Below are 17437 nucleotides of genomic sequence, written 5' to 3'. Positions count from 1 at the left end.
GTTATAGGTTATTATAAATTTAATGACTATCTCCTATTTGCTTTCATGTGAATTTATTTTCAGATTTATGCTACAGTAAATAATCATTGATGTCTACGAGGCACATAAATCAAGTGAATATCCATAACATTTGTGCCAGTATGCCCCGTTATGATATGGTATTTCCCATCACGTAACGCTGTATAAAATCGATACGAATCATTATCTCGGACAAAATCATACGCATCCTTGCCGGGATTGGTTTTTCGAAAATCCTGCAGAACAAATGAACCGCCAAAAGCCCCAGCAGCATCCGTTGGGCCATCGATGCCGTCAGTTCCAGCGGACAGGAAAACAACATCTTTCAGCCCAACTCGATCGGCTTCGTGGCTAAAGCGCAACGCTAGCTCCTGGTTTCTGCCTCCTAGTCCAGAACCTTGCAGGATTACGGTTGGTTCTCCTGCGGCTATCACCAGAACATCTTCTCCCGGATCCAAAGTGAACTGATCGAGTTGGACCGACTTTTTTAACGAGCTACTTTGGAAATCTACTATTTGTTGCACTAGATTTATGTAAGTTTGACAAAGGTCTTGGACATTTCCCTGAGCCGTCGTCGTCAGAGGGATAGTGAATATGTTGAGTTCTTTAGCTTTTTGAAGTATGCTTTCGAAAGCTACTTTATTATTTCCGATCAGGTGAATGTCCCCAGGTACATCGCCAATGGGGGTTTCTGATTCTGAAAGGACTTGTTCAACTGATTTTGGAATCTGATCCGCTAGTTGATACTTTTCTAGAATTTTTCGCGCATCGAGATTAGAAACATTGCTTTTGACTGTAGGACCACTGGCTATCAGTGGGATCGGATCTCCCACGATGTCGGAAATTATAAAGCTCATCAACCTATGGGATTCTTTAGCGGCCAAAGCAAGTTTCCCACCTTTTACCTCGGACAGCTGGATTCGGATTGTGTTAAGCTCGTCAATCGAAGCGCCGGCTGTTACTAGCATCTTTATCACAGATAACTTTTCTTCAAGCATAATAGGAGATATGGGCAATGGAAGCAAAGCCGATCCACCTCCAGAAACCAGTACACAAAGTACGTCATCAGCCGTCATTGACTCAGCCAATGATTTTATTTTTCTAGCCGCTTCAACGGCCTCTGAATCCGGTAGATTATTGCGAGCGCATTCGAAAACCTTCAGCCTACTAGAGGAGCTTAACCGAAACTCTTCATCAGCTTGAAAACGGTCCAGTGTACCTACTGGTACATTCAGAAAACCGCCTACCAATCGATCTCCCAGAACCCGTTCCATCTCAACGGCGATACCCAGGACAGCTTTTCCGAATCCAACCACATGATATCGCTTGTTTGTATGGCTCAGATGTTCCTTTACGCTCGGATTTCTTAGCAAATAATTCGTAAATAAGGCTCTCGGTCTTACCGATTCAACGGATTTTAGAAACAAACTCCTTAGCAGCTCCATCCTTTGATCCATGTTAACGCTCTACGACAAGATAGTTCTCCTAAAAATAAATTTACAAGAAAGGCCACTTTTGAATCAAATATAAGGGACAATTTTTTAAATCATTTACTGCGTTTTTTCCATTGCACTTCAAGGAAACTGATAACAAGATGATAACAGCTCTGTTTACTCGGGTACTTCTGGTAGCATTCAAATGTAAACAAAACCCATGCAGCAAAAACAGCTGCGACTGATAATACTGTTATAAACGAAACTGTTATATTTGAAGCTTCCGACAGCTTTCGGAGGAATCGAGAGCTTTCGCAGCTGCTGTCATCTGTTGTGGATTTTTTTAGACTTTGAAGTAAAGCTTTGAAGCTACCAAAAACGATATTTCGATGTCTTCTCGAAATTTAAGGTTTGTAACTTTGATTTTGAAAAATAAGTATCGTTCTAAAATAAAGACGTTTAACTGTGTTTACTTTTAAGTGCTATATTTTGAGACTCTTATGATACAAAAATGGCTAAAATTCAGTGTTCGGCATTTAGGTTCAAAACTAAAACAAACCATCAATAGCCGCAGAATTTTATTTCAGGGTCAGTATTCAAGTATACATGAATGTAAAAAATTTGAAAAATCTGTTTTCAGATTTCAGAGTTCAGTTTTCAGATTAATATTTCAGTTTGGGATTCAGATTTCAATTTGGGATTCAGATTTCAGTTTGGGATTCAGATTTCAGTTTTGGATTCGGATTTCAGTTTGAGATTTATATTACAAGTTCAGATTTCAGATTCAGATTCAGATTCCAGATTCAGATTCAAATTTCAGATTCAGATTTCAGATTTCGATTTCAGATTTCAGATTCAGATTTCTGATTCAAACTTCACATTCAGATTTCAAATTCAGATTTCAGATTCAAATTTCACATACAGATTTCATATTCAGATTCAGATTTCAGATTCAGATTTCAGATTCAGATTTCAGATTCAGACTTCAGATTCAGATTTCAGATTCAGATTTCAGATTCAGATTTCAGATTCAGATTTCAGATTTCAGATTCAGATTTCAGATTCAGATTTCAAATTCAGATTTAAAAGTTCAGATTTCAGATTCAGATTTCAGATTCAGATTTCTGATTCAGATTCAGACTTCAGATTTAAGGCTGCCACACAATACAGCGTCGATCGTCGCGTCGCGTTGACATTTAATTTTGAGGATGCCATTTTCCGTTTGAGTCGCCACAATGGTGCGTCGCGTCAGCGAAGGAATTGTACTAAAACGCAAAACTTGTTCTAAACGGCAGCGTTTTCGGGCGTCGACGTTTTGGTTTTAAAAAATATCAAAATTTAAGCGCGTCAGCATGGGTTTGAACTATTCGTATTTGATATTTTTCGTCAAAGATTGACACAAACAGATTCAAAAATCATATCATCGTCATTTTATCTCTTCGATGATACACATTTGTTGAAAAACGTCAGGGAAATTTATTTTTAACATATTTGACATAATGGTGAAATTATAAAACGTTTTATTAGAAATATTAATTTGATTTGTATGTCCCCGTTTTTCAAAAATAAATATGAATGAAACATTTTGCGTTGGAGTTTGCTGAGTTTTGTCTCAATATTTTCCTGTCAGCCCTGTCAGTGGACGCTATATTGTGGTGCGAAAATTGTAGAGTGCGTCGCGTCAGCGTTTTTGTACACAACGACGGCGTTGACAGCTGACGTGACGCGACGTACGACGCTGTATTGTGTGGCTGCCTTTAGATTTCAGATTGTACCAGATTCATGGCTCTCATGGTTTGAGAGCAAATACCACACAGTAAATGAAAATTACCGAGTTCGGTTATTTTTTTACCGAAATCCTAACGTGTGTAATCGTTAAACTGTTCGGTAATTTTTTCGGTAAAAAATAAACGAACATCGGTAAATCGATTCCTCATTTCCCGATGTTCGTTTATTTTTTACCGAAAAAATTACCGAACAGTTTAACGATTTAAACACGTTAGGATTTCGGTAAAAAAATTACCGAACTCGGTAATTTTCGTTTACTGTGTACATAGGTTCCAAGATGCCACAGACCTGGCAGACGATATTGTTTTGCTCGCCCAAACAAAACGGATATGCAGAGCAAACTCGACGACCTCACCGAAAGTTCCAAGGCAGCAGGTCTCAAAGTCAATGTCGGAAAGACCAAGTTGATGGAGATCAACACAGAAAATCCCTCCAGTTTCATGGTAGCAGGGCAACAAGTTGAGGAAGTGGAGTGCTTTTAGTATCTTGGTAGCCAGATAACGCCTGATGATGGAAAGACATCGAAACCCGGATCAGAAAACCCCGATTTGCATTTGCGAGTCTCCGGAACATCTGGCGCTCACGTCCGATATCTCTAGGAATCAAAATTCGCATCTTTAACTCAAACGTCAAATCCGTATTGCAGTACGGATTTGAAACTTGATGCACATTTGCGGTAACGACTCGCAAACTGCAAGTATTTGTGAATCGCTGCCTGCGGAATATCACAGGCTTGTATAATACCATCGACATTTTCTCTGACAGTCGCACAGCCTGCTTCTATCAGTTTCATTGTTCATGCCCATAGTACATGGAAAATAAAAGGTAGGCCATTGCGCTTAACCTCACGTGAAAGCTCCGTGTATGTACACAGCATGCTTGCATACCAACAAAAATAGTTATGAAAATTTGGCAGTTTTATACAGAATGGCAATCAAAATTATTAATTTCTCCGTCAATAGCCTTTCGATTCTTTTGAAAAGGGCCTCAGATTAAAGATTGATTCTTCAGGCTTATCGGAAACTATTTTTTGCTTTGGATTTTCGGATCTGAACCATAAATAATGCGCATTCAAAAGAAATTTTCATCACCGTCCCTCTTTTTTGAGAACAAACAATTAAATATTTTTTTCTGTCTATGTTCAAAATATGATAAAGATGTAAAATACTTCATATTTCTGTGATAAAAAATCAATTTGTTTCAATTTTTGTTCAAACTGCACAAGAAAAAGACCAAACAAGGCAAAATAATCACCAAATTTTAGTTTTAAATCGGTCAAAAGCACGTTGCATATTACTTCAAGCGATTTTGAAAAGCCAAATATTGTTCGTTGCATTAAAATGCATCAATGCATATTTTTTCATAATTTTAGTGATTATCAATTTTAATAAAAAAATGATTTTCTGAAAAATTCCATGCATTTGCCAGTTTTTTTCAGAACTATTTTTGGGGCCTCTTACCAATACGTTGAAAGAGAGCGGAATAGCCTACCTTGTATATTTCAAAGTACTATGGTTCGTGCCATCAAACGAGCGCGACCAAACACTTGCGGAACAGTCGACGACAATCAGACGAAACGACATTCATTCTTCTATGTGTGATAGTCGAACGAAATTTCGTGTCTTGGTTCACAAGAGCGATGATTTGATGGTCAAACGACCAGAATTCCCGACAGTTGACGACATCGCCTATCTCTTTCACGCAGCAGAACCTACAGACTCAATAAGCAAATGCAATCCTTTCTATTCACTCTCTCCTGTGAAAAATAAATCCGTCGCTCTGCAGCGCCAGGTGATGTTTGGATGTGTTCGTCGAACAATGTGGAATGATTATTTACGCATATGAAATGAAAGTCAAACGACTAACCCCTACAAAGATCAAAATTTCATTTGACATTTTTTCGCTTTCCGATCAAACGATTGCGCTCTCCATGATTGTCACGAACGATGTGTTGTGGATGTCTCCGAAAAAATTCAAACGACGGTGACCACTTACAAGCCTGGGCACGGCGAGCGACCGAGTCCCCCCAGTATGCTACTCTGGGTCCATGGGTGCAATTGGACGACTCCCCTTCGCGATAAAGTCCATCTGGGGCCTCTGGTCATAATTCCCATCCGGACCTGCATCGGCTGTACCAGAGATGGGAGACCAAGTCCGCGCTTAAGCGCTCATCGGTTAACTCCAGTTCGAGTCAAAACTCCAGCATATATACCTTGCCTCTTGATACGATTCAAGACTAAGGACCTCTCCTCTAACGACTCGAGGTCAGGCCGAGTATGCGCCGCAGAATAGACGCGGCATAATTAACTTATTATTTCTGATTATTCAGACATATTGTTTTCCATGAAAATTTCTAAATCAGACTCCAAAAATCAGGAAAAAACGAAGGCTCATAAGATTATCAGGACGGATCTAAAAAAATCAGGCAAATCCTGAAAACAATGAGCTATGAAGAGAGCTTAAATTGAAAGAAGGCTTTCGTAACTTAAAGTTGAATTTGGATTTATCGCCGCGAATGTTTGCTCTTGGATTTTATCGACTTTTTTCACCAGTTGTCCAGACGTTTCGAGCTACTCTGGCTTTCCCTCCTCTTCAGTGGACACTAAAATTATATTTTTCTTTAAACATTCAATCTTAATTTTAATTTTTAATTGGAACTTACAAATTACTGGCCATCGTCTAAACTACTTTGATTTTGGACAGTTTGTTTTGTTTTTCGTTTACATTTGTTTGTCAGTGTCTGTGTTAATTTAACAATGACAGGGTCGTAGGCAGTTTTCAAATTCAATGAATCCCTTTGTCTATTGACTACAATGTCGTCGCCTCTTAACTTAATATAAAACGTTTCGGTTGTTATCCTGGCGTTGTATCCAGCGACTCTTTCCAAAATTTTGGTGTTTTCAAAATCAAATAAATGTCCATTCTCAAGACTATGTTGCGCTAAACCTGTGCTTATTTGTTTTGTAGATACAGTTGTTTTATGTTGTTTTATACGTTTTTCTAAAAACTGGCTAGTTTCACCGATGTATGATTTCCTACATATTGTCCACATTTAATTTCATAAACAACGATTAAGTTTTTGTTCTTTGAAATTTTATCTTTGGTTTTTGTGAAAATCATGTTCTTTACCTTGTCTAACGGTTGAAAAGCGACATTGATTTCGAATTGCTTCAAGTATCTTGATAACTTTTCTTCCAGACAAGCGCAGTATGGAATGGTTACTTTGAAATTTTATCTTTGGTTTTTGTGAAAATCATGTTCTTTACCTTGTCTAACGGTTGAAAAGCGACATTGATTTCGAATTGCTTCAAGTATCTTGATAACTTTTCTTCCAGACAAGCGCAGTATGGAATGGTTACTTTGAAATTTTATCTTTGGTTTTTGTGAAAATCATGTTCTTTACCTTGTCTAACGGTTGAAAAGCGACATTGATTTCGAATTGCTTCAAGTATCTTGATAACTTTTCTTCCAGACAAGCGCAGTATGGAATGGTTACAAAGTTGGTCATATTTTTACAAGAAACACTCAATCTGTTGTATTGACAAAATTTCAATGAACAAAAACTTAAACGTTGTTTATAAAAATAAATGTGGACAATGTAGGAAATCCTACATCGGTGAAACTAGCCAGTTTTTAGAAAAACGTATAAAACAACATAAAACAACTGTATCTACAAAACAAATAAGCACAGGTTTAGCCCAACATAGTCTTGAGAATGGACATTTATTTGATTTTGAAACCTCCTCTAACTGTTATTATTTCGATTCCACCGCCATGATGAAAATTCCGCTGTGAAATCGGAATAAAACAGTTCTAGAAGGTTTTAAACAACAAGACTAGGATGAATTTTCATCTTTCAACCATTCCTCATAGATTCCACCATGCTTTAAAATCTAGTTAAGTCGCGTTGTTGAGTTATTGACGAAATAAAATTCATCACGTTCATTTTCACTCGAACTGTGAACCGGACTTTACGTTGGAAAAGTGAAATAGCTATAAAAACCAAAGCATGATTTATACTAAATAGACCGCTGCAAAAAATGATTTTTTGCTCCAATATGTTTTTTCGATGCCTTTTGGGTCACCAAGCATCAATGTTATATTTGAGATGATTTGATTGAATCCTGAGTTAACGCAACGCGTTTCAATTTTGTATGGAAGAAAAAAATTTATGCACATTAAATCATCCAGAAAACTCAATTTAGCTTAGATGAAGTTGGTTTTTGATTATTAGTTTTGTCTATTCTTAGCTTAATTTGTTGCTAACATCACATTTCATGAAGAAAGTTACAATCATTTCAAAATAAAAAATCTGAATCCATTGAAAAGTATTTAAAAATAGCAGACATTTCTTGCCTTGGGAAGTGTAAAAGTTTAATAATTTGAAATTTCCATACATAGCATGCAGCGGTCTAATTTATACCCTAAACCTTTGATCATTGTTAAAACCATCGTAAAACTAATCGTTGCCTCCTGAGTGGATCGTTATTTCTACTCTAGTTAATTTCACTAAGTGAAAAATCCTAAACAAAATATCGCCGGATGTACCACCCACTTAGCGCTGTCTCATTGTCACCCGGTTGGTTCCGGTGATAAATTTTAATTGGAAAATAACTTTTCGATAAACTTAAGCGTTTGTTTGACTACTAACCGTGACTAGCTAGCCTTATGCAAAATCAACTTTTTACGCGCGTCTAGTAAAAGGTGGTCTTAGAATAAAAATGTGGTTATGATTTTTGCTTCACAACTTGTCAACCTGGTCGAAAACTGGCGCTTCCATTGTTGACTTTGAGACAGTAACTCCAGAGTCAGTGTCAAGTTCAAAGCCCCGACAACCGTTGCCTAGGCAGAGGTTAACAAGCTTAATTACATAAACACCAAAGCGTTGTTTATATATCAGTTCTTATCACCGCTAAATTTTACATAAGATAAGGGCTTATTAATTCAGTGCGCAACATATACTTTAAAAGCTATCACTCATGTTTCATTGAATTCCGATCGGAGGAAGGGAAGCCAAAGAGTTGTCGAAAATTGGCGAACTATCATCGACTTAATGGCTAATTTGCATAGCAACTCAATTAAAATCTCAAAGGCCGTTCCACATAAATGCAATAAAATACCTAAAACCTTTTTCAAATTTTATAGAAAACAAAATTAAATTAGGCTCCCTTTCTACCTTGGTTGAATTTTTCTTCCGATGTCTTTTCTTACATTTTTTGTTTGTCTCTCATCTTTAATTTATCATTTTTGACATTTCACATGTTTTTTGCAACAAATTTCAATACTTATCCGCCCGGTGCCATCGCAAATTGGTGCCGTATCTTAATTCTCACATTTTGCTTGACATTAATTACCCCATTCAATCGGGAGCTCTCGTAAGCTACCAGAATTTCCGAAACCGGTAGCCAATCGACGTACCGACACAGAACATATGTTCTACACATGCAAAAATAAAAAAAAAAATACCGCAAAAATACGGTATCATACCTGGCTTGTGGCCTCCTTTGGACCAGCTTTGATAAGGAAATGAGTTATTGTATTTTTTCAAAAGTCCCTGTTTGGGGAAACGCGCTGTTCGCGACAGTTATAAATAAAACTGAAGCTCTGGTGGACACGGATTTTCAGAACGTTTTTGCAATTTTCCGGGGTAACGGGCATGGCAAGATTCTTTCAGATGGTGTAAACAATGAAGTGCTCGGTGAAAATGAAGAGTTTTTAGAAGTGGAAAGACTTTCTCTGAAGATTGGAAACCGTTAGAGCAGCTAAATTATGATGAATGCAGGATGGATTTGTGGATTACTGTGCGCCGGCATGTTTGTGGGTGTTATTGCCGATTGGAACTTTTTCAAGTGCTTCGAGACTCCGAGGAGATGTCCTAATGAGAACGTGACGTTTTGGCTGTATACGAGGTGAATTACCACGGGTGGGTGTATTATTGAAAAAACTCTCAGGTGAATTTGTAAGATTTTTTCAATGAATAACGTGATATGGATTGCTCTTATATTAGCTTTTGGATGCTCAATTCATCAACTACTGTGGACTCAAATCCTGAATCTTTTTTTTAATTTTTTCCCTCTCCTGAATCCCTATCGTATCATTAACCAAGGGTTGCCATCCGTCCCGAAAAAGCGGGACATGTCCCGCTTTTTTGTTAAATGTCTCGCTGTCCTGCTTTTTCCTCAAAATGTCCCGCATTTTTCATGGAAAACTTTTACAATGTTCACTGACTTCCACTGGAAAAAAATCAACTTTATGCTCAATTTAAATTAAAAAATATCACAATAAATCTCTAAAGTTGCAGTAAGATTCTGATTTAGTTAAGCGTTCTTGGAGCACGTTCAACCAACGCAATGTAAATGACTTTGAAGAAAATATTGTTTGCTTCCAAATGATCTTAATCTTTCGTTCTTAATTTTTCGACAGAATCTTAGTTAAAATGCCTTCAATCATACATCACCATTTTCGACTTAATTGTCCAAAGTATACAATGATGGAAGTTTTCTTGAGTTTTAAAGTTTTTAAAACAAAATTGAAATATATTAGTTGTTACATAAAGGTTTTTCATGCGATATCAAATCCGCCGTCTACATGTAGGACTTGAATAATTTCTCTCAAATAACGTGTTATTTTGCAAGAACCGTGGAAAATAACCCTGTTTATGCAAAAAAAAAAAACTTATAAATAGAAGTCATGTAAGCGAGCAAAATCAACTCTTGTTAAAATAACCTTAGATTACTTTCTATGAGTAACTTTGGGTGATGGTATACGTATAAGTTTGGCAATACAATTTAGATTTTTTAAGAGTTTCTTTAATGTCCTGCTTTTTTCGGCTGTGTCCCGCTTTTTTGTCGTGAAATGTCCCGCTTTTTTCTGAAAGTATCTGGCAAGCCTACATTAACCTATATCTTGGAGAGGTTAGTTGTGCTAGCAATGCTAACGTATGTATGTATGTACATAAGGGTGACCATGCTTGGCATCGCTCCTCAGATTTGCCCGTTCAGAGCTGGGGGAGGAAGACTGAAATTTGCTGTATCGTTTTCTGTATCGTTTTTTTACTGTTCGGCAAAAAGTCAGCAATTGTTGAAAAGATTTGTAATCGTTCAAATTTTAACTTTAGATGATCAGTTTCTTGTAGCGAGTCATGTAACTCAGTTGTTTCGGTGCTAAATTTAGATTTAGCTATATTTTTAGAACTACTAATTATCAAACCATTTTTATTTATCAGCTTCAAAACTTTGACGAAATTTGAGCGACTCAATACGCCTGATCATGCAAGAATTTGCCAGAGCAAAACAAACCTAATTGAATCATTGATTTATGCAAAACAAGTGCTTTTCAGCATCAAACAAGTTTTATTAAAAATCACTAAATAAGAAAGTAAAATTTTGAACCTTCACACTGGTCGGTAGATTGATGAGAGCAATTTGACGTTTGAAAGATTTTTTTCTTTTTTTATTCAGTCTTCCTCCCCCAGGTTCAGAGTAAGAGCGTGTATTTTTTTCGCTGTGCTCTTCCCAAATGGAGAATCTTTAAAAAATGGTCAGTTACCTCCAGAGCGACCAAGCGTCCACCCAAGTGTGGGCAAGAGAAGCAAGCAAACTGATGAAGTGCGTTCTCGGTGCAGATAAATTCGTTCGCACTCGGGCGAAAGAGAAGCTTTACAGAAAACTCGGTTTGTCTTCTTCGGTTGCGTCTGGATCGATGTTACGAAGTGCGTCAAAATTAACATGCAGAAAATAAATCTAACGGAACTAAATTAATAACGCCAAAGGTAGTTAAGATAGAATGCTGGTGTCTTCGACAATATTGCTCTGTATAATAAAGCGCATATTTTGATTTGAAATATAAAGTTTAGAGGTCCACCAATAGCAAGATATAAATCATAACTTTCTTGTTTAGCATTTTAGAGCTTAAGTTTTTTCTACAAAGTCATTTACCGTCAACTGGGGTAACATGCAACAATTTTCAATTTCATTGGCTTCTAAAAACTTTATGTTCACAGTTAATCATACCTCTTATGCATTAAAAGTTTCAAGGTTGACGGGACATAAAATTGGCGTAGTCAGAAAAATTATTGGTTTCTTCAGTTATTTTTAATTTTCAAAAAACATGCGATTTTCATCCTCCTCGGAAAATGGGGTAACTTGCAACAAACTATGTTTTTGATAAGAAATCTTATGAAAACGTATGAAAATGTATAGTTTTTGAGAAATTTACGATGAATTCAAGATCATTACGCATGAAAACATCATTTGCAGTGATTTTTTGTTTTGTGAAAACTTATTTTCACATTTTTTCTGAAAACTAGGGTGTTGCATACATTTAGGGGTAAAACAATAGTACTAAAAATTGAAAAAGCCGAAATCATTTAAAAACATGTTTGGATGAAAGAAATTCCTGTGTTGACAAACGCGTAATGCTAAACAATCATATTCCAGCATTTGGATATGAGATTAACAAGGTGTTTCTTTGAGTTGCATTTTGTTGCATTTTACCCCACACTGGTAACTGAATTATAAAAATATTTATTTAAAAAAATTGAGTGATTTTTCGAAAACTATTTTTACATCAATAGTGTTGGTATAGGATGAGGAAACCAGTATAAAGTTTGTAGGTGATATTATCAAGCCAATTCCTCATACTGGGTATAGTTTTTAACGGCATCGAAAAATGTTAAAAATTGTACATTTATTGTTCGATTTTTTAAATTTTATATAAAAATTAAAAACTTTAAAAAACTGTCTCAGGATGCTAGAAATTATGTCATCATCATGTTGTTATCACTAAATGATATCTTTATCTCATTTCATTAAATTAAAAATTGAATCAGTGTGGTGTTATCTAAATGTTGCATCCAACCCCGCTGTTGCATGATGCCCCGTTTGACGGTATCTCAATAAAACACACAACTTTGCTTAACATGTCAAAGTTCTACAATCTTAACCCAAGGAGATACGGTTAAATTAAAAAAAAAACTTTATAATAAGTTATTGTTATTATCGCGCTATTTTTTAATCTCTCCACTTTAAATTTTATATCAAATCATGCGAATTAACAACTTTGCCCAAAACACCTACCTGGTCATTCCTGAGCGAGTTCCTCTAGATTGATGTTCTGCACCAGGACCAATGATTAGCTACGAAAGCTTTCTTCGGTCAAAAAATATCAAAAGCATAGCGGTAAAGGAAGATAAATCCTAAATTTTACAAATTGTGAAAGTTTTGCAGTTTTATTACTAAAATTTGTCCCAGATCCCTGCGTAATTTTTACGGTTTTTTTAATAGACAAAGATTTTTGAATAATTTTAGTAAATGTTACTTTGCGAATTGCTGCTTTTGTAAATTAATGCTATCCACGTACGATATTAAAAGTACATAAACTTAAGTATACAGCAATTTGCGGATGCCCGGATATTGTGAAAAAACTACTTGGATTTTGCCCAGTTTTATCCACATTATTTGGAAAATGAAACAAGAAAATCGAATTCAGTTTAAAATTGTTTGTCGAAAATTGGATTTGTGAAAGTTTGTTTCATTCAAAATCAACCAAAACTTTCCTTCGTATGCTTTAAACATAAATGTAACACTGCTTATGTGTTGCGACAAAAAAATGTAAGTAGTTTTTCTTCACTAGATAAATGTCTGGAATTTCGTCAGATTTAGCCGGATATTGCTCGGTTTTTGGAATAGAAAATTTCAGATTATTTACCCGGTTTTCACCATGTTTTTCAAATAATTTACCAGGAAGTGTCCGGCCCGGCTACGTACAAAAATATTTTATACATAAACCTACATTGGACCTCTTCGACTGATGCACTGTTCCGCACTGCATAGCGGCTTTTTTTAAAGAAAACATTCCTGCATTGAAATCTTTCTGGCTTGATACACTTAGCGACATAGCAGCGTCGCTCGAGCACAATTTTCTAGCCAGCTCCTTCTCTTTTCTTTAGAGCGAGCGACGTCCATTCGACCGTCAGAGCAACCGTAATCGGGCGCACTCGGCAAAAAGATTTGTGAACGTTGATCGGCTGAGCAGTGCACTCGGAAACCGAAATGATAAAAGTGTAGGTAATTCGTTCTCTGCTCTGTTCTGTTTGCGAGGTGTTGGGCAAGCATGAGGGTGACAGTGAAAAGGGTCAGCGAAAACCGACCATATACATTTTGTAGATTTACTAAAAAAAACTCACCTGTGAAAAACTTCAGCTTAATCGGACTTTATTCAGGGGTGCCTCAAAGAGCCCTTGTTTCGATTGTTTAACCCTTAAAAATCACCTGAAGGAGGAAATCGAAAAAAATCGAAATTTCAATTTCAAATACAAATAACTTAAAGATGCAAAAAAGATGCAAAAATGTTGAAAATGATAAAAAAAAATGTAAGTAAAACAATAAAAGTGTTAACAGCTTTAAAATGATAAAACAAATTAAAAATAACTAAAGGTTGTCAAAAATTAACGAAGAACTTCGATAATGTCAATAACAATGGAATGATTTTTGTAAAGAAGATATTGAGAAAAATAAACCGTTTGATTTTGGCACTTTTTGATTTTGATTACACAAAAGGCTCGGGCGTGTTGCCAATAACGAATGGAATCTGTACCCAAGTAACACAGATTAAGCCAACTAGCATTGGAAAGTTTTATTATATATTCAGCTAGTTTTATAACTGTATAATTATGGCCATGAAAAATGCATTGATTTTATTAAACCGTATATTTTCAAATAGTTCTGAAAACGCTTATAAAGCTTTTAATAAATATACTGTTACTTACTTAGCTTACTTAATGTTCCCGCGCCGATCCTCCGGTGCATAGGGCCCTAGTAAAAGACCTCCACTGTTGACGATCTTCACTTGGTCCCAGTTAAGACTTTCGTCGACAGTTCGGATTTCAGCGGCTAGGCTTCTCCGCCACGAGTTTCTGGGTCTGCCTCTTCTTCGATGTCCTTCTGGATTCCATTCCAGCGCTTCTATGCAAATCTCGTTCTCATCTCTTCGCAGTGTGTGCCCAATGCATCTCCACTTACTTTAATGACACCGGCGATGTAGTTCCTCATTTGAGATCCAGTTGCCAGGCCACCAAAAGCGTGGATGATATTCCGCAGGCAGCGATTCTCAAATACTCGCAGTTTTCGCGTCGTTACCGCATATTTGCACCAAGTTTCGCACCCGTACAGCAATACGGATTTGACGTTTGAGTTTTTTTACACACATATAAAGCGGCCCATCGCACTCCCCCACACCAAAAAGCTCATATGAGCCCCCTGGTAATGGACGCTTTCTGTTCTCAGCATGTCTGGCAGCAAACAAAAAAAACAAAAACGCGAGCAAAATTTATTCATGCTGAGACCCTTAACAAAAATGTTTTTTTACTTAATGCAAGGGAATGAAGCTAGACAAGTAAACTAAACTAAACTAAGAATGAATCTCAGTGGAAAGAGTATTCCTTTGAAGAGATCCATATTTTATAAATAATTAATACAAAAGAAACAAATTAAAAATTAATTGATAAAGCTAGCTAATATACTAACTAGGAAAAAATATTTACAAAGGAAATGTTAACGTTACTTTAGAAAAAAAATAGTTAAAATATATGTGTAACAAAAAATAAAAAATAAAAAATACTGGCATGATGATTAGGTTAATGACTGAAGTTCCTTGAGGTGACGTATCACTTTCGATTTGAATATGTTGCGGTTGTTAGCATTTTTGACAACTTCTGGAAGACAATTGTTAGAAGCAGGTCCAATATAAGAAATTCTGCGTTGACCAAAAGATGTTAAGCAACGGCTTCGAAGCAAATGATGTGATTGACGAGTAAGGCGAGAACGAGTGCCTGAGTTAAACAATAAATTTCTTGTGTTGTCTAATGAGTTCAAATTGTCGAAGACATACAATAATGTTTGCAGACTACACAAGTGGGTTAGAGGTAAAATATTGTGAGTTGTATTCGAGTACAGTAAAGACGTAGGGTAGAGATAAGGAAGTTTTAATATGGTTTTTATGCAACGATTTTGTAATGTCTGTAATCACCCGAGGATAGACAGGGAAGCCCTGCCCCATACTGCGATAAGATAGTTCAACTGAGAGTGAATGAAAGCAGAATAAAATTTAATTAAGACATGACGCGGCAAAAAACTTCTAATTCGCCAAAGAATACCACTAAAGGACGATGTTTTCTTTATAAGGTTGTTGACATGAAAACTCCACGAAAGTGTTTCATCAAGCGTGAGCCCCAAATATTTAAAGTTATCCACCTTTTCGATTATAGTATTATCATAAGAAAAAAAAAATCAAATTTTCGTTCATAGAGATATCTGACGCGAGCGCCAGATGTTCCGGGGACTCACAAATTCAAATCGGGCTTTTCTGATCCGGGTTTTGATGTCTTCTCTGGTACCACCATCAGGTGTTATCTGGCTACCAAGAAGCACATATCGTATATAATGCAGCAAAACCAGTATATACATATAATTTTGGAGGCCATATAGGTACATTGGCACACCTATTCTTGATTTGGATTGTATTGTCGTAATAAAATCATGCAATGTATTTAAATACGATAAAGAATATGCATAGGCCGCACATTGTAAGTGCAGATATATGAAAATGAGTTTAAATAACATTCTATACGATATAATCTTTAAAATAATGTACGACTTCTAGTTGTCTGGGCTTTCCTTTTCAAACCTGTATATTAATGGTGATCGCTTGAATCCAGGATAATATGAGTATTAAATGAAAGGGCTAAACAAGTAAACAGTAGAATTGGCGGTTTCTGATTAAGATTGAAATGCGATAAATTACTGAAAATCAAATGAAATCCCCACAATATGCATATTGGGTGAAAAGAATGAACGAGCAGAAGTCGAATCTGGTATACTGACGCCAACTTAAAATCCAAGATGGCGACTTCGGCTTTCTTTTCATAACTGTATATTTGCTTCGTTCAATCGATTTAAATAAAATTTTTAGAAACGTCGCTGGTGAACTGACAACAAAACACAGACTTCCGACAATCTAGTACTTCATTTTTCCTTGTCGGAAGTCGGAAGTCTGGACTTCCGAAGTAGTTAGTTTTAGTGCTGGCGCTATTATATTGCAAGGATAATATGGACGACCCCTTTTGTCGGTCCCTTACACTGAATTTAATATCTGAGATCGATTGCCCGTCCCTCAAAGCTCTCGTGTACCAATTTTCAATGAATATCGAGTTAATATGGAAGACCCCTATAGCTGACCCCTTACACAAAATTTGATACCTAGAATCAATTTCTTGTCCCTCAAATCACTCATGTACAAATTTTCAACACAATCCGACGAAAAGTAACGTCAATACCATGAAAACAATATTTGTCCAGTATGGACGACCCCCTTCAGAAGGGGTCATCCGAGAATCTGAAAGCATTTTTTCCTGGTCATGATTCCTGGTCCTAATGAGCATCCATGCCAAATTTCAGCTCTCTAGCTCTTAAGTCGGCTGAGTCTATAGAGGACAAACAAACAAACATACAGAAATTGCGTTTTATATATCCTATCCCAAGTAACAATTTTAGCTTTATTATGGTCAGCGAAACTTCGTTTGGACTATAGCATTAATTTTCATAAAAAAGCTAAAGCGCATTCTATAACATCACCTGGACTCTAATAAAGCCAAAATTAGGCTATTTGGCCCTACCCTAGAAACGTCATCATGACATATTATTGTTGGTCATCAATATTGGTCACCAAAGCTTTTAAAAAGCTATTATAAAACATGCTAAGAATTTTTGTTTTTTTTCGATTCTGTGAGTTCTCGGAGTTTTATTTTTTTTTCCAGCAACCATAATGGTTGATGAATGATGATTGCATTATTGAGATATTTATGATCTGGTAAAATTAATAGCCAAAATACCAATGTTTTAACCATATTATGAGCCTCTTTTGTACTGCCAGTCAAGATTTTAGGTAAAATGTGTATGAAAAAGTATCTTAAAATAAATGCGCCTCGTCAAATCTGATGGTCAATCATGATGGAATTGATGGAAAATAGGCCTGAAAAAATATTTTCCAATGCTTTCATTGTGAATCCATCAACATGGCGTCATTTTGTGCCTTTCGATTTTGCAACCAACATGGCGTGAGTCAATTCATAGTTTTATTATGGTTTAATGATGACCCTAAAAAAAGCTACGATTTGACGTTTCTCTCGCAAGCCAATCAAT

General features: G+C 36.3%; 2 protein-coding genes across 2 annotated transcripts in view; one reads left to right on the top strand and one right to left on the bottom strand.

Annotated features, from left to right (window-relative positions):
• Window position 1: 1 nt before the first annotated feature.
• On the bottom strand, window positions 2-1648 carry LOC129745187 (glycerate kinase). The gene is made up of 2 exons (XM_055738113.1): window positions 1573-1648; window positions 2-1503 (listed from the first exon to the last, which is right to left on the bottom strand). Exon 2 carries the CDS (start codon window positions 1473-1475, stop codon window positions 84-86), a length of 1392 nt encoding a protein of 463 aa, XP_055594088.1. The 5' UTR covers window positions 1476-1503; window positions 1573-1648; the 3' UTR covers window positions 2-83.
• Window positions 1649-8928: 7280 nt separating this feature from the next.
• LOC129742385 (pancreatic lipase-related protein 2) overlaps window positions 8929-17437 on the top strand; it is a 33887-nt gene continuing 25378 nt past the window's right edge. Inside the window, exon 1 of the mRNA XM_055734285.1 lies at window positions 8929-9148. Within this exon, the coding sequence (XP_055590260.1) occupies window positions 9009-9148 (140 nt within the window). The 5' untranslated portion in view covers window positions 8929-9008. The remainder of the gene's footprint in view (window positions 9149-17437) is intronic.

This window comes from Uranotaenia lowii, chromosome 2 (assembly GCF_029784155.1).
Source record: "Uranotaenia lowii strain MFRU-FL chromosome 2, ASM2978415v1, whole genome shotgun sequence".
Taxonomy (NCBI): domain Eukaryota; kingdom Metazoa; phylum Arthropoda; class Insecta; order Diptera; family Culicidae; genus Uranotaenia; species Uranotaenia lowii.
This window is presented reverse-complemented; position numbering and strand designations above follow the sequence as displayed.

What these genes read in the sequence shown, in the direction of transcription:
- LOC129745187 (XM_055738113.1), bottom strand. Translation starts at nt 1,475, where the DNA reads ATGGATCAAAGGATGGAGCTGCTAAGGAGTTTGTTTCTAAAATCCGTT.